Source organism: Leucoraja erinacea, chromosome 8 (genome assembly GCF_028641065.1).
Source record: "Leucoraja erinacea ecotype New England chromosome 8, Leri_hhj_1, whole genome shotgun sequence".
In the NCBI taxonomy this organism is placed as follows: domain Eukaryota; kingdom Metazoa; phylum Chordata; class Chondrichthyes; order Rajiformes; family Rajidae; genus Leucoraja; species Leucoraja erinaceus.
The window spans coordinates 47,238,818-47,256,147 of record NC_073384.1 but is presented as its reverse complement, the minus strand read 5'-3'; the positions used below and the strand labels follow the sequence as shown (position 1 = coordinate 47,256,147).

Genomic DNA, 17,330 nt, shown 5'->3' with positions numbered 1-17,330 from the left:
CAGCCTACAATATTATATGTACTCGCACAAGCGGAGAATATTAATGTGGTGTTGGCAACATATAGCATTAAGCATGAGAATTGTAACATATGCCTACATCTAACATCTAAGAATGGCACTAATGCCTCTTCATTCCGGGAGTATAAACCAGTCGATCCATCCTTTCTTCATAATACAGTCCTGACTGATGGTACTCCAATCCTTTGCAATGAAAGCTAACATCGCTTTCTTTACTGCCTGCTGCACCTGCATGCTACCTTCAATGACTGGTGTACCATGACACCCAGGTCTCGCTGCATTATGACCGAGAAGAAAGCACAGACCTCTTATAGTTATCACTGACAACAGATTTGCATGGTAGAAAATTATTCATACACGAAAAAATAGGAGCAGAATTCAATCACCCAACAAACCTCATTACTTCTTGTGTGCCATAGTCCTCAACTCTCCTTCTCTATAAATACCTTCAATGATCCAGCCTCCACCATTCTTCAGTGTGGGGAATTCCACTGCAAGAAGAAATTCTTATCCTATTCAGTTTTAAATGATTGTCCCCTTATCTTGTAACTATGTCTCCTTGCTTGAAAACCTCCCACTAGTAGAAACATCTCGACAACTACCCAGTCATGGCCTCCTCTGATCTTAATGTTTCAAAAGATCACTACTCATTCTCCAAAACTCAAAAAGAAATACAGATCCAACTTCTTTAGTTGCCCATGTTAGGACAATATTCTTATTTGCCAGGAATGTGCCTGGCAAATCTCTTTTGGATTTCTTCTAACATGACTATATTCTTGGGGAACAAGTTGTGCACTGTACTCTAGGTGTGAGCACACTACCACTCTGTCCAATAATATGTTTTCGCTATATCTAATTTCAGATCCACTTCAATAAAGGTGAACATACCACCCTAATCTCAAGCAGCAATGAACTTGCAGCACATCAGTTTACAAGTTGGCGAATCTGGAAAGTCACAGGAGAAAACTGAGAAACAATCCTAACCCGGGCAGCATCTGGATTTTCTAGGGGTGAGATCCTGGAGGAAGTTTGCCAATTTCAGAATGCTACTCATAACCAGAGCACATGATTCAGTCATCTTCTGGCAACTGAGAAGCACAAAGTTGAAATGAACAGTTTCAGGGAGAAAATGGCACAGGAACATTTTCTCTCTCCCTCATAAATAAACCATTTCCATGTACTCTCCCCAGAATTAGACATCAACCCAATTCTGTCCTTTGGCTTGTCCTGGTGTTCTCTGCACACAATTGAAAGGTAGTTAACTTCTGGGCAACATCTGTCAGGCCAAAAATATACATTCAATGGAGTGAAAACTCAACCGAACATAACTCAACATTGATGGGTTTTGTGACTGAAATTCCACTCTTGTTCTCATCTACCTCAATATACAATTCTGTAATTCAGAAGTAAAAGACATTTAATGGATCTTGCATTGACATTGTACTTTTTTATTGGGTCTTAAAACAAATATTACACATTCACATTCTGCTGCACATAGTACATTTGGCACACATTAACAAGGTTTACAATGAAATAACACTACATATGGCAGGAGAGTTAAAATACATCCATGAAGAAAACAACTTTTGTACAAACAAAGCATCACAAAAAAATAGCAACTAAACTTAAAACATTTTGATTCAGCCAGACTCATTCTGTACATTACTTAATTTAAAAAGAGGTAATTTTTTTAGCCTTGTTTTGGAGACAAAACTTTTATCACTCTCCATAAAGCAGACATGCGATTCGTTTCTTCTATGTAATAGAAGATGAATGAGAAAGGAACATTTATGACAGAAACACTGTTGCTTTATTTTTGCATTGAAGTAGGCAGATGGACAAAAATGATCAAATTACAGATCGGGAAGTTTTGGAACTTGCTTTCAGATTTAAGAGAAATACCGTTTTAGAATTAAGCAAGGAGGGAATAAAGATTTATTTTCTTTGCATGTGAACCAATAATGAATGGTAAAGGAAAAGCTGATAATGAGAGAATGATTATCTGTCCATGCAAAGTTTCACAATCATAGAGTCATACGGCATGGAAAGAGCCCTTTGGCCAAACAAGTTTGAGCGCCCTTTGGCATTAATTGAACCAACTTGATTACCTGTCTTACCTGCCCTTTAACTGTACAAACTAAATACAAGTGTGCTTAAATCCAAGGCCTGCTTTAAATCAATATCACCATTAATCTCATGCTTAAAACAGTAGATTGAAGCTTGAGGAATGTACAGGATACAAAAAAAATGTTCCAACCTTTAAGTTCTGCATACAGAAATGGTCTCTTGCCCCATAAATAATTAGAAATGCCCCTTCAACTCGAATCTTCATTCTGAGCAAACTTGCCTTAAGAGACCAATTGTAACAACACTGCAAATGTTTGCAATAATATCCATCTTACTGTTTAATAATACCTTTAATGCAGTTTGAAGCACTCTACTTCAAGAACTCCAGTATAGCTTAATACAAGGATATGACATTGGACAAAAAAAATAATCAAATTAGACAGCAATTTGAACAAATACACAGAGTATTGCACATGGACATTATCATTAATTACTTTATTTCAATGACTAATATATATATACTATATATATAATATATATAATATGCCTGAACATGCAACAGTATTTACAACTTTTTGCCTGTACAAATAGCAAAGAGCCCCTTTTAGCGCTACCTTGCGACTCACAAGTACTTCAGCACATCTGGGAATCCAGATGCATCAGCTAATGTGGGTCCCAGTGATTGGGATACCAATCCAGTAAAATTATGTGACACTAGGGGCACACACTCATGCATGCATACACACATTCAGTCACATTCATATACACATGAAATATTAAACTAATATACAACCAGGAAGGACCTGCTTGTTAGCATTCGCGTACACCATCATATATATCCTCAACCACAATCACAATTTTCAGAGGATTACTCAAAAAGAGTCAAATCATCATATATTTTGTCAGTTTTTATGCCATTTGATCATCAGTTGTCGATGGTGCCTGGGGATGATGGTCAATATTTCATACCCTCATAGCTTAGTCAAAAATAAGATACACATTTTAAAAATATATAGTACAGATGAGGGGCAGTAGTACAAACAAGAATTTGTGCAATGTGCCAAATTAACACACTACGATAACAAATAACTCAAGGTAACTCTGGTTTTGGTGACGCACATTGGTTTTAAATAAAGCCTACAATTCAGTGCAATGTGATTTTTCAAGATCTAAGTTACAGCAAAATGTTACACTGTATGCTGTAGGGCAGTCACCAAAGAATTAAGTAGTCAACTAGGTGAGCACACAATCATGACTGACTCGCAATCTACTTGGTTGAGTATTCATCTAGGCTAGGCAGCATCCAGATGTATGATGTTGCGATTTCAAACACACTAATTCACTAAAAATTGCACAAATAAGTGACAATTTAAAACAGTGTAAGATCTCCACAAAAAAAGATAAATGTAATAAAATAAACCACTCTGTAACCTTTTCTCTTTGCCTGAGCAATCTCCACACTGGTGGAATAATCAACTGATCGGCAAGACAAGCTGGCCAATGGTTGATTTTCCTTTAGCTTCTACTTCCAATTCAAGCTCTGGTACGTAATTTTGCTTCACGTGCTGTTGTTGATACACAGCTGTTCCACTTCCTTGTACTGAAATTCCTGCTGTATATGAATGAACCTGCAGTAGCACTACAAGTAGTACAGAACTTTTAATACTGTTTGCATTACACACACTAGTTTCTTCTTATAGCCCGGTTGCAATGAAGAGCTGAACGTATGGGCAAAATAATAATTATCTGTAAATAGAAATTAAGGAATTAAAATCTTGGAGTGCATTAATTTAATGGGAACAAAATAAAAATATAAACACATATTCCTGCAGGGAAATACAGATACTACACAGTACTAAGTAGCTTGATCCGAAAAACTTGCTACATTTGTCAGACCATTGGATGTCATGGCAGTACCAGGAAGTCTTAGGCTATCGACTCTTCACCGAAATAAGAGAATCCTTTAAATTCATCTTGGTTTATTTGCTTAACAATAGCATCATCCACCAACGTCAATACAGGTTCCTCACATGTGAAGTCTTGGTCAAAGTTGTTCACATCCCTTTTGGTTTTCTAAAAAAATAATGAGAAGTATTTTAGTAGGGCACATAATGGTAGCGTTGGAGCCTGAGAAAGATAGAATATTATTGATTCAAGGAGATAAGCACCAAATAGTGCAATATTTGTGGCAATAATTGAAACTTTCAATAACATGAGGCTGCTGCCTCCACTGCTATAAAAATGTGATATTTACATTGATATGTGGAAATAATTTTATCTGCAGAAATACTGCTTCGGGTTAAAGTGGGGGGAAAAATAAGTGAGGATATTGTCCATTGCACTGAAATCTCTGATTGCCTACTTTTGAGTCAGACTGAGCGCTGTCTTTTGCTGGTAGCCTGGCTCCAAATACTTCAACATGGCTGAATGCAATTTTGGGACAGGACGGAGCTCAGCCTCTAAAATGCAATCTATATACTAGAGCTTCACGACTGAAATTGGTTAACGTATGGTTCTGGAGTGTAAGTTAAAGTTTCCTGTTTGCCCTGTAGATTACCTTCACCCGTGTGAAACCTGTTGGATGTGCGGTGCAACAATGTGATGAGAGCGATGGAGAAACGTTTTGGGGTGACGGCGTGGGTTTGCTTGATGCCATTTTAAACTGAGATTCTGTTTGTTGTGGAGATGTTGGTTGAGATCTCGCATGTATTCAGTTATGAAGCAGATGCAAGGCGGAGGCACATTTCTCTGGCAGCCAAATTTGAGGGGAAAGCTACATAGTACCCTTTAAAATCTCCAACAATACAAAAAGCTTGAGAAAGTTGACTGGCACCAAAACCACTATCACATATGCAACTCATCAGTAAATGAAGCAGTCTGCAGCTACATGTGGCAAGCCTTGACAACTATCCATCATAGCTCAATAAAGGGCAAGTAACATTAACAGCACAAAGTTACCAGGGAATAACCATCTCCTTAGGTGTGGCTGCATGGGCATATCATCTGCAAAATGCACAGAACATTGAACAGTACATCACAGGAACAGGTCAAATTGGCGCAGGATGTGTGCGCTGACAATGATACCAATCCAAACTACTCCCATCTCCCTGCACGTGGTTTTTATCCCTCTGCTTCAGTTACCATGGCCACACCAAAAGCACGTCCGAAGCCAGAACATCTACCAGTAAAATTGCAAGGCAGCAAGTTTAGTTTAGTTTAGAGATACAGTGCGGGAACAAGTCCTTCGGCCCACTGAGTTTGCGATCAGTGCTCCCCCGTACACCAGTTCTATCCTACACACTAGAGACAATTTATAGAAGCCAATTAACCTATAAAAACTACACATCTTTGGAATGGGGGAGGAAACTGAAGCACCGAGAGAAAACCCATCCAGTCACAGGGAAGAACGTACAAACTCCGTACAGATAGCAACTGTCGTCAGGATCGAACCCAGGTCTGTGGCGCTGTAAGGCAGCAACTCTACCGCTGAGCAATTGTAATGCTCTTTGGGAACACCGCAACTGCAGGTTACCTTCCAGGTCACACACGATTCTGATTTGGAAATATATTTCTGGTGCTTCGTTGTCACCAGATCTAAAATCTAGAATTATTTTCCCTGAGATTATCTTCACCAGAAAGACAGCGACTGTTTGGGAAGTTGTTCACCATCCTTGTTCACCAACCCTACAATTATGGATGAACAATTAATGATGGCCTTGCCATTGATGCCCAGAAACTGAAAAATGAATTAACAAGATATCGAATGAAGAATGTAATTTTATTCCACAACACAGATCGAGTGGCCTGATTTTGAGAGTCTTTACTGTTGGTTCAAAATGTTTGTATGGCTTATCCATATAAAGCAATAAAAATGTTTAAACTAATTTTGGGTTGGAGATAGATAAAACCTTAAACAGGTGGAATCAGTAATCCTGAGCAGTAACATAGATCAAGCATTTTATAGAAGTTATTTTCTGTGGTCCTACTTTTTTCAGGACCACACAAAAAAAATGTATTTATTAAATGTTCAAATTTAATGTGCTGTGTGTGTGAGTGCATGTGATTGTGTGCGTCTTTCTGCGCATGTGTGTGGGTGTCCATCTTTCTGTGTGTGTGTGTGTGTGTGTCTCTCACTCTCTGTCTATCTGTGCATCTCTCTTTCTGTGTGTGTGTGTGTGTGTGTGTGTCTCTCTGTGTATGTGTCCGTCTTTCTGTGTGTGTGTGTGTGTGTGTGTGTGTATGTGATTGTGTCCATCTTTCAGTGTGTGTGTGTGTATGTGATTGTGTGCGTCTTTCTGCGCGTGTGTATGTGATTGAGTGCGTCATTCTCGTGTGTGTGTGTGTGTGTGTTCCTCCTACGTGACTATATGGCTGAAAGTTCATGAACTTTTCAAGGTTTCAAACCACTTTCAAGCAGAGACATTCAACAGTTATAGTTGTGGTTAGTGCAGAGGAGTAATATGGCACTGGGTAACTGCGGTTAAACCACACACCAGTGCCCTCTTCATCACCTTTGTCAAGAGCCTCTCTGAAACCTTGATGTAGATGTCAAATGAGATTCTCCCAGACATTCAATGTCCTATAATTACTGTGCAGTCGACTGTCAGATAAGCAGGAAATGGAAAAGCTGTGCAGACTGGTTAGATGAACCACCCAAACCACAATGAGCACACATAGAAGTCCTTCACACGTTGATATGAACTTTTTCAAATAAGATTATTTCTATGCACCCAAATGTTCACAGTTACCAAATGTATACTCTGCCTTCAGACCCGAGTTGTGTCATTATTGAAGTTACCATCCCTGCCAAACTATTCACACATTTCAATTTAGTAACACAATTTAACACCTGTAGCAGAGATATTATACTGCAACCCATCTTAAAAACGGACATGCCAAAACCATTTTTAAGTTCAAGGCTCAGGCCACGAAATGCAAGATTCCAGTACAGTCCAAATAAAGCAGACATAGTGTGGTGGTGGACCAGTCAGTGAAACTGTACCACACGTCCTGGGATCTGGACTCAACCCTGATATTGCCTGCTGACTATGTGGAGTTGCATATTCACCCAGTGACTGTATACGTTTCTACCTGTTGCTCCGCTTTCCTTCAACATCCTGAAAATGAACTGTTATTTGATTGACTATTATAAATTGCCCATGAGCGTAACTATGTGGCAAAGGAAAGAAAGATTTGAGGGGCTCAATGAAGTATCTTAGTGAGAATAAGTTGCAGGGCTCCAAGAAAATAAGATGGAGAAAGGGCCTGATGAGATTAGTCTATTGAGAACCAACGTGGATTTGATGGGCTGAATGGCATCCTTCTCTGTTGTAATAGGTAGAGATCAGGAAGTAATGGTTAGATATGTGCTAGCATGAGATGACCATGGCTTCTGATATTTTAACATAATTTCCTACACTTTCGTCCTCATCGTTTCATCCTAGAACCACGACTAAGACAGCCACCATAACCTCATCTTCCACTTACCAGGATGGCGTTAAACTGATCATGCTCGGCCATTTTTGCCGTCAAACAAATCTCTTCCTCCCCACTTCCACTCTCTTGTCAACATGTCAAATGGACCAATACTTCCACAGTGCATTGATTTGTTCTTAAATCAGTTGAAATTCTTATTTCCCTTAGCTCTGCCCTTTCATTGGCAAATGCAGAGGTGTAAAACTGCCCTTTCAACTACTCTCCACCAGCAGTCTTTAGTACTTTACTTTACTTTGGAGATACAGCATGGAAACAGGCCCTTTAGCCCACTGACCACCGACCAGCGATCACTCCGTACACTAGCACTATCCTGCAAACTAGGGACAATTTACAAAAGCCAATTAATTTACAAACCGTTAAGGGTCTGTCCCACGAGCATGCGACAAGGGCGACCAAACCAGAAGCGGGGGCCGCGCGGAGTGAGTGACGTGAGGTTCGCGTGAAGTCCGAGGGAAGTCTGCGCGTGACGTACAATGTCAAGATGCTGTGTACGGCATCAAGACGCTGCGTATGCCCATCGAGGCGGTGTGTATGGCGCCGAGGCGGCTGCGGGCCGGCAGGCCGTTGCCGCGCGGAATTTTTGAACACTTTCTGGAGCCCCGCGCAATGCCGGGACCAGCTCCGCACAACTCCATTCAGCTCCGGCGATCGAAGTGGGACCGCCCCGTGAGGCCATACGGCTCAAGCGACCACGTTAGGTCGCGCTTGCCGCATGCAGTCGCATGCTCGTGGGACAGGCCCTTAATTGTACGTTTTTGTAGTGTGGGAGGAAACCAGAGCACCCGGAGAAACCTACACGGGGAGAATGTACAAACTCTGTCCAGACAGCACCCATAGTCTGGATCAAACCCAGGTCTCTGGCACTGTAAGGCAGCAACTCTACTGCTGTGCCACTGTTCCGCTGGGCTCCATGCACACTCCAGGTAAAACTACAGCTCATTTGTAATATTTTCCAATATAGCATACTGTATCACCTATTGACAATGTCACCCCTACAGTGAAAATAGATTAGGCAATGGCTCTGCTGATCACCACAAGCTAGTCTGTTTAGGGCGGCATGGTGGAGCAGAGGTAGAGCTGCTGCCTCACAGTGCCAGAGACCCAGTCTTGGCTACGGATACTAACCATGTGGAGTTTGCACATTCTTCCTATGACTGCAGAGGTTTTCTCTGGGTGCTCTGGTTTCTTCCCACATTCCAAAACTGTACAGGTTTTTAGGTTAATTGGTTTCTGTAACTTTGCCCAAGTTTGTAGGATGCAAAAATGGGATAACATGGAACTAGTGAACTGTTATTGATGGTTGGCGTGGATTTGGTGAGACGAAGGGCCTGTTACCATGCTGTATCTCTAAACTAAACTAACATCAGCCTGATTTTCTGATCACACATCATTCTAAATCTTCATCCGACTCTGATCTTAGTCACCCACAATATTTAAATGTTGCCCATACAACATCAAGATGTAGCACCTCGTCTATCTGTTAGAATCTAACAGATTGAAGAGCCACAACAGCAGAGCCACAACAGCAGAGCCACGCCACCTTTCTTTTCTCCAACCATTGCTGGCGCTCCATCAGTTGCGACACATACTAACTTAGATAGATTCAGCTCCATGTCTGTAGTACACGAGCAATGATTCAAGAATGTCCCTCCTGTGGTAGTACCCTTCATAGGTACCATGTGAACAAACTCCTCAACAGTGTTGAAAGCTGAATTTATTCCACGTACAAATACTGCAAGCTGAGTGGTGTCTTTGGTATCTGTACTCTCATCGAGCGCTATTGAGAAGAACTGGGCATTTTTGCAATAGTCCTTTAAACAGTTTTCGCATCCGCTGACATTTCTTCTATTTGTCGTGCAACTGTTCTTGCAGAGAGACTGACATTTGAAAATTAAATCTTTTTCTCGAGGCATAGAATTTCCACAACTGCCATCAAACCTTCTTTCGCAAAATATCCGTCAGTGAAGGGCTTCATATTTTCTGCTATCGACTTAGAAACCGCGTAGCTAGCACGCGTGTTCCTTTCTGATTCTACACTTCGTTTATTCAACATCAGTCCTCAGAAAAAACCCGCCTGCGGGCCGGATGATTTCAGGTTACGGGCTGGATTCGGCACGTGGGCCATAGGTTGCCGACCCCTGTGTGAGTCATAACACTAGTTCTATTAACTTTAGATCTGAACCACTGCTATGTGGAATGAGCCATGGGCAGTGAGGCTGGAGTTTGGATAAGAATCGGATTTCATTGTTATGAGGCAGACTGATCCATACCATTGGGATGTTCAATCTACTCAAACTGGCCTATGCCGTTTGCAATCCAAGTACTGAAAAATAAACTGATGAACTCTAGATAACATAAATCAAATTTTTAAGGACAATATAACTTGAGTCACTGAGGCACAGAGCCACACTGCGTGGAAACAGGCCCTTTGGCCCAACTTGCCCACGCTGACCAATATGCCCCTTCTACACTAGTCCCACGTGCCTGCCTTTGACCCATATGCCTCTAAACCTGCCATATCCATGTACCTGTCTAAATGTTTCTTAAACTTTGCGATAGTACCTGCCTCCACTACCTCCTCCGGGAAGTTTTGTTCCATACATCCACCACCCTTTGTGTAAAAAAGTCACCCCTCAGGTTCCCATTAAATCTTTCCCCACTCATCTTCAACCCATGTCTTCTGGTACTCGATTTCCCTACTCTGGGCAAACGACTCTGTACGTTTACCCAATCTATTCCTCTCATGATTGTGTACACATCTATAAGCCCAACCTTCATCCTCCTGTGCTCCAAGGAATAAAGTCCTGGCCTACTCAACCTCTCCCTGTAGCTCAATCCCTCGACTCCTGGCAACATCCTTGTGAATCTTCTCTGTACCCTTTCCAACTTGCCAACATCTTTCCTATTACATGGTGACCAAAACTGAGCAACAATACTCTAAATGTGGCCTCACCAATGTCTTATCTAACTGTAACATAACCTCCTAACTTCTATACTCAGAGAGGATGAGAAGGATTCCCTGAGATCATTTAGACACAACTGTTGTTGGATTGTCTCATTCAGAGTAAAAAGGAAAAAGCCTCTTTTATGGGTTTAAATGAGTCTTATTGGGTAATAGAAATCCTGAATATCCAAGGAACTGACAATATATTGCCACTGCCTCATAGGGAACAGGACCTACAACAAACTGTACAAATACTTTGTACTACAAATCACACTGCTGCTGAAATATATTTGCACAGAGGCAAAGTGTAGTTAATGGAAAAGAGATCTGTCGTTTCATGGTTGTTTATAGATGAAACAGAGGGCATTGGAAGCCTTTAATACATGTTGCAGTCAAAATAACCTTCAACATGACAAGTAAAGAGTGAGTGCAACTGTGGGTCAAGCATTCTCAAGCAGTTTTCATTTTCCAGGGCCAAGTCCTTTTGTAAATCAAATTATCCCTCTTCCTGGAGAAAAGAGCATCAGTGATCCTTTTAGTAGAACCAACAGAAATGTTTGAGATTTGGTCATAGAGATTAGACACAGTTGCATGGAATGATACAGATGCTAGGAGTTTATCTTGATCTCAAAATACAGACATTTACACACGTGTACACGGCTGCAGGTGCACCTGCAGAGAGCCACCAAATCTATTCTTCTTCTTCTTCTTCATCTTGCGTATGGCGTGCACAGCCTAAAGTTGTAGGACAACTTGTTCTCTGTGATCTTATTTGATTATGCACGCCGGGTTGATTGCATTTGTCGAAACAGGGCAGACCACGTGAAGGTTGCAGTCTTCCATCCCAACCAAATCTATGTGAAGATTAACCTGGAAAACCTCATCATTGGAGACAACACTCCTTGAACAGGTTGGAAGAGATGCATGGGTTCTCTATGAACTCTGCGGGGGACAGGGTCTTTGAATGTGAACTCTTTCATGACTTCCAGCAATGGACGTGATCTTACCTGTGGTACACGGGATGATTTACAACGCCCACACAAAAAGTGCAGTCAGCAGATTAATTGTGTATGTAGTCATTGTCATGTCTAAGTATTCAGATGACAGTGGAGCTCAGAGGATGTGTCGAGTGGCAGCTGTTCAATAGCCACCAGATGCCTGGTGAAGTTCGGTGGGGGCGCTGCAAGCCGGCAGCCCTGTCAGCAGCGTGTTCGTTTAAAAAACACGTTTTTTTGTTTGTTTAGTATGTTTTAGTGTATGTTTTTAATGTTTATTTGTGCGTCTTGTGTGGGGGAGTAAGGGGGAATCCACCAGCTGACCCACTCCATCCCTTTCCCAACAATGGCTCTGATCTCCAGGCAACTATCCCTCTCCCTGAGGAACCAATCTTTGACCTCCATGTTTCAGATTTCTACCATCCCATTCATCAGAAGCCTCTGGACATTGCTATTTCTGGCCCTATTTAGTCGGGGCCTGCATTTTATCTGCTCCACTGACCCTCTAGATCAGAACTTAGAGTCATACGGTGTGGAAACAGGCCCATCATCCCAACTTGCCCACACTGGCTAACATGTCCCAGCTACAATAGTCCCACCTGCCCATGTTTGGTCCATATCTCTCCATACCCGTCTTATCCATGTACCTGTCTAACTGTTTCTTAATTCATGGCAGCTTGTTCCATACACTCACCACCCTGTGTGTGAAAACATTACCCCTCAGATTATTTTTAAATCTTTTCCCCTTCACCATAAACCTATGTCCTCTGGTCCTCGATTCATCTACTCTGGGAAAGAGACTCTGTGCATCTACCTGATCTATTCTTCTCATAATTTTATACACCTCTATAAGATCACCCCTTATCCTCCTGCACTTCAAAGAATATGGTCCCAGTCTACTCGACCTATCCCATGTTGCTCAGACCCTCTAGTCCTGGCAACATGAACTATATGTCAATGGACAATGTGTGGAACTCTACAGTGGACAATTAGTAGTTCGTCAGCTCTTAGCCACTGTTGAATTTTGCAGCAAAGAACCTCTACCCAAATGGTATGCAATAACCCTTCAGCCTGCCTTTAATACCACATGTGTCTCATTTAAATTATTCCATATGATATTTTTTAATACTGGTAACAAATTGCTTTCCTTATCTATGTGTTTATACTTCGAATCATGTAGCTTATCAGCAGTTTTGGACAGGAGCATTCCACATTGTGCTGCTACATCAACCAACATACAAAAACCTCAGTCTTTTTGTGATTTCCCTGATGATATCCCATTGGCATTCCAATTGGACATGCCGAATGGAATGATCAATTGTCATGTCCTGTTGCACACTATTATTGTTCTGGAATGACCTTTCCCCCCAGATTACTGCATACTAGTGTGAGAAGGCTAATTGAATGATTGAGATTATATATTTAGTGATTTAGTTATTATATATTTCCTATTTGGAAAACCACGTCCTTCAGAATTAAACTGTATTCTGAGATCAGATTCAAAGGGAAAGAGTTGCATTGGTTGGGCTGGGCGATAAGCAAATAATGGAGCATTTCTTGACATTGACATAGAAATTGCAAGAGAACTTAGAGATCAGAAAATATGCAGGTAACCTGCATTAGTTCAACTGCCGTCATTCTGGACAGGCAAAGCCAATTCATTTCTGAACAATGAGGTAAGATAGGCAAGCAGTCACTCAGACCCAGTCCCACATACCTTTTCTTTCTTCTTGCCTTCTATTCCTTTCTGTCTATCATCTAGCCCCACTCCCTCCAAGTCTCTCATCGACCACCACTCCCTCTAAGTTCTTTTGCCATCTTCACCCCACCCCTCTGTTCCCACAATCTCTGCCTCTGGTTCTATATTTCTCCCCTCACCTTTCTTTCCCCCACCCGACTCATCCATCTGTCAACCACTCCTTACCCGGATCAACCTGTTACTTGCCAGCTTTTTCTTTCCCATGCCCACCTCCTTCTACCCATTCATTGTTCCATTTTAGTACATATGATAATTACATCCTCATGACCCTTGATTATCTCCCTACTACTCCAGTCTGGAAGAAGGATCCCGACCTGAAACGTTGTCTGTCCATTTTCCTCCACAGATCCTACCAGAACCGCTGAGTTCCTCCAACAGTTTGTTTTGTGCACAAGATTTCAGCATCTGCGGTATAACTCACACTGGTCAATTATACTAGCAACTGGAACTGGAACAGCGACTGTCAGAGTGGAACACACACACATACACGCACACACATCGCAAAGGCAGGAACCAGGGCAAGCGGGGGGAGCGCTGTCTGAAATTCACACGGTGCAAAGCGAAGGTGATACAGACACACACTGAGATGAACAGGAAGGTTAAGACGACTAGCACAGTGTACGGTAAATCCTTTAAAAGAGGGGGGAGAGGGGGGAGGGGGGGGGGAGAAGGAATGGAGACTCTTTTAAGAAACCAGCCAACTTTTAATAAGCCAGCGATACACAGCTGTGAAGTTCGGCAGACATTTAACATTACCAGTTGGTTATCCTTGGTTCTGAAAACTCATGCTTATGTTTTTTCCCCCAATGAGCCAATGAAAATGACCGGTCAGCAAAAGCAATTAACTAAAACTATCTACAACTACCTTGACCACCTATAACTACATGGCGACACCACTACAACTGCACCTACGACTACAGGATTATTGACTTTCTCCATGGAGAACAATTTCTGGTCACAGAAACATTTTCAACATGTTGAAAAATTTGCCGCAACCATACCGAGGCCGTGACTAGTTCCCAGAATGTGGAAACTCCTCCCGACCACGAAGGAGACTCACTAGAGACCACCAGCGAACATGTGGCAATCATGTGGCGAGTGCAGAATCTCCTGCACTCGCCTAAAAAGTCGCTTAAGTGGAACAGACCCATGATGAAAGTTTAGGAAATAACTATTGGTAACCACTACAGAAACCGTTCAACTTGTATGAACCTTCTATTGCTTGCTGTTTACGACAACCCCATTAAAAACAGAATAATATGTGTTCACATAGAACTTAGCATACAATGGATATCTATCTTCTATCTATACATAACTGAAACTCTGATCTTGTGCTCTTCTGATTTGTGGGGTTTTTCTATTTGCACAAAAACGGTACGCGATACCGCTATGATATTTTGCCAGGTTGCTCACCGTTCTCCTGTGCTGCGCATGCAACAAGTTTCGTTCCGGTCGGTAGTATAATTATAAAAGTTATCGAGGTTCAAAAATCTTTAAAAATGCATGTGCGCAGATTCCTTCAGTCAGCGCCACGCAGATTGGTCTCTTCTCCTGTCAGTCAATGCAAAGGCCGGGATGGCGACGCCCCCTTCCTGCCCCACCGTTGGCGGCATGTCCCACCTCACTCACAAACTCCTCTCTCCCCTCCTCACAGTAACCTGTCTACCGTCTCCCCCACCACCGGCGGCGGCCGCGGGGGGGGCCAGTGGAGGCCCTGGTCCCGTCTCTCTCTCCCTCATCAGTCACCCCTCTCCCCCGCCCGCCCTCTGCGGCAATGGCGGTCCCGTCTACCCGTCCCCTCGGGTCCGTCTCCTCCGCCGCCGAAGTTGCGGTAATTCGCCCTCACAGTCTTCTCGGAGGAGATCTTCTCCACCAGCTCATTGAAACTCGTGGTGCCCACCGTGACGAACACCGACTCCATTCCCCCCCCGTTCCCGTCCCGGCGGCGGCAGCGATCAGGCAGGCAGGTAGGGATGGGCCAAGCGGCAGCAGCGGGCGGTCGGACAGGGATGGGCCGAGCAGCGGCTGAGCCGGATTGGGCAGAGGGAGGGAGGGAGGGAGAGTCGGGTTTCAGGGTGGCCGAGCAGTTTGCGTGGAGTTTGAGTAACACACACACACACACACAATACAAACTGGTCCAATCGTCAAGTCAACGGGATCTAAACCACAGCTAACAATGAATGACCTGTGGAGGAAGGAACTGCAGAGCTGATGGAGGGATGGAGGGCTTTTTATAGGGGAAAGGAGAGGAGGGAGGGAGGGAGGGATGGGGGAGGGGAGGGAGGGGAAAGATCCTGGGGAGGTGGGGTAGGGTGGAGGTGAGGAGAGGGGGGTGGGGGAGGGGAAAGTGGGGAGGTGAGGAGAGGGGAGAGGGGATAAGAAGAAGGGGGGGTGAAGGGGTAGGAGTGGGGAATAGAGGGGAGAAGAGGGAGTGGTCTGTGGGGGGGGGATGAGGGAGAAAAGTGGGGGAGCTGTGCCTGAGGGAGTTGAGGGGTTATGGAGGGCTATGTTGAGCTGTGGGATGGAATGAGGGAGGGATGTGGGGGAAGGGGAGGGGGATGGTTACAAGAGGAGGGGGAAGAGAGGGGGGGATGAGGGGAAATGAGTGTGCCTGCGCAGTATTGGGGGCATTGGGGGTGGAATATTGGTGGGGGGATGGGTTACGTTGGGGGACGGGTGAGTGGGGGACAGGGGTCTCACTTAGTCTAGTAAAGCACAAACATGAAAGGGCTTAAAGAAAATCAATTTGTTTTGAAGATATTTAAAAAAACAGGTAATTAATATTCTTCTTTACAGTCTATAAAAGCACTGTTAATGAGTTCTACATCCGCATGTATAATGCGATGTTGTAAATGTATTTACATGTAAATAAACTGCAAGACAATGCACTTACTATCCTTGGTTTAAAAGGGGGTTTGATTTTCTTCTGTTCCAACAGCACCCAGTCAATTTCCTTGAAAAATAGGTGTTGTTTAATTGCCTCTTCCCCACCTTGTGATGTAACACAGCCCAGACGTTTATTTGGGCTTTTCGTCATGAACTGAAATAGAGAAAGACAGACATTAAATACTGTAAATGTATGGCATTTCATGGACAATGTAATCAAACACATAGTATGTCCTTATATACAATAGTGCAAGAGAGCCATAACAAATGATGTAACTGTCAGTTCACTTGGAACAATGCAGGATCCACAATATGATGTTACCTTTTGCAGAAAATGTTAAGGTTTTTAATTCTCAAAAATGCCAAAAACAAAAGGCAGCAATCTGGAAATAACAGTCTGTGATTAGAAAATTTTTGAAGCCAGAAAGGATGAATAAGGATATTCCAAATCAATATATGATTCTGATTTTATGAATATCCTAGAGGTAACTATAATGATGGGGCTTTTTAGGCTGTCAATTTATAAACAGGGCTGTTGTGGAAAAATAGGTTTGTAGGATGCAAACACAGTTACAGTTTGTTCTTCTTTGATCAGAGTAAGTTATAGATCATATAGATCAGTTTTAAAATTCGTAAAGTGATTGGACTTTTATTAAATCCATTTTTACACAGTAGATGGCCAAATATTTAGTCTGTTTAGAATGCAATTATATACGAGATTCAGTGTGATGTCAGCCACAGTCTATTCTGTAAGGGAGTTATTCAAACTGTTCAAAGAAACATATGCTCTGTGTTCAGTCTGACAATCACCTGGGTTCCTGAACACGTGGTTTCCCAAATCTTCTGAAGTCTGGCTCCTTGAAACTCTTCAAAGGACAGGTGCCAGGAAGTATTTCTTTACATAGAGGGTGGTTAACAGTTGGAATGGATTGCCAGGAAGCATAGTTAAAACTAAGACAATTGACTCTGTTAGGAAATAACCTGATGTTGTAATGGGAAAACAGTAGTTCTGGCATTCTGAGGTGGCAAGTTCAAATGGCCAAAAAGCTTTCTTCATGTGAACTAATTGTGTAACCTGATTAAAAATCCTTGTTACTAACTTTAGAGAAGAGAGCAGATTATGTGATTTTGGCCCTGATCACAATTTTGGGGTTTACAAAGTTAA

General features: G+C 42.6%; 1 protein-coding gene across 1 annotated transcript in view; it reads right to left on the bottom strand.

The window, feature by feature from the left end:
• Positions 1 to 306: 306 nt before the first annotated feature.
• The window catches only part of LOC129699659 (protein kinase C epsilon type), a 418,244-nt gene continuing 401,220 nt past the window's right edge, over positions 307 to 17,330 (bottom strand). Inside the window, exons 14-15 of the mRNA XM_055639643.1 lie at positions 16,173 to 16,319; positions 307 to 4,158 (exon numbers count right to left, since the gene is read on the bottom strand). Of these exons, the coding sequence (XP_055495618.1) occupies positions 4,012 to 4,158; positions 16,173 to 16,319 (294 nt within the window). The 3' untranslated portion in view covers positions 307 to 4,011. The remainder of the gene's footprint in view (positions 4,159 to 16,172; positions 16,320 to 17,330) is intronic.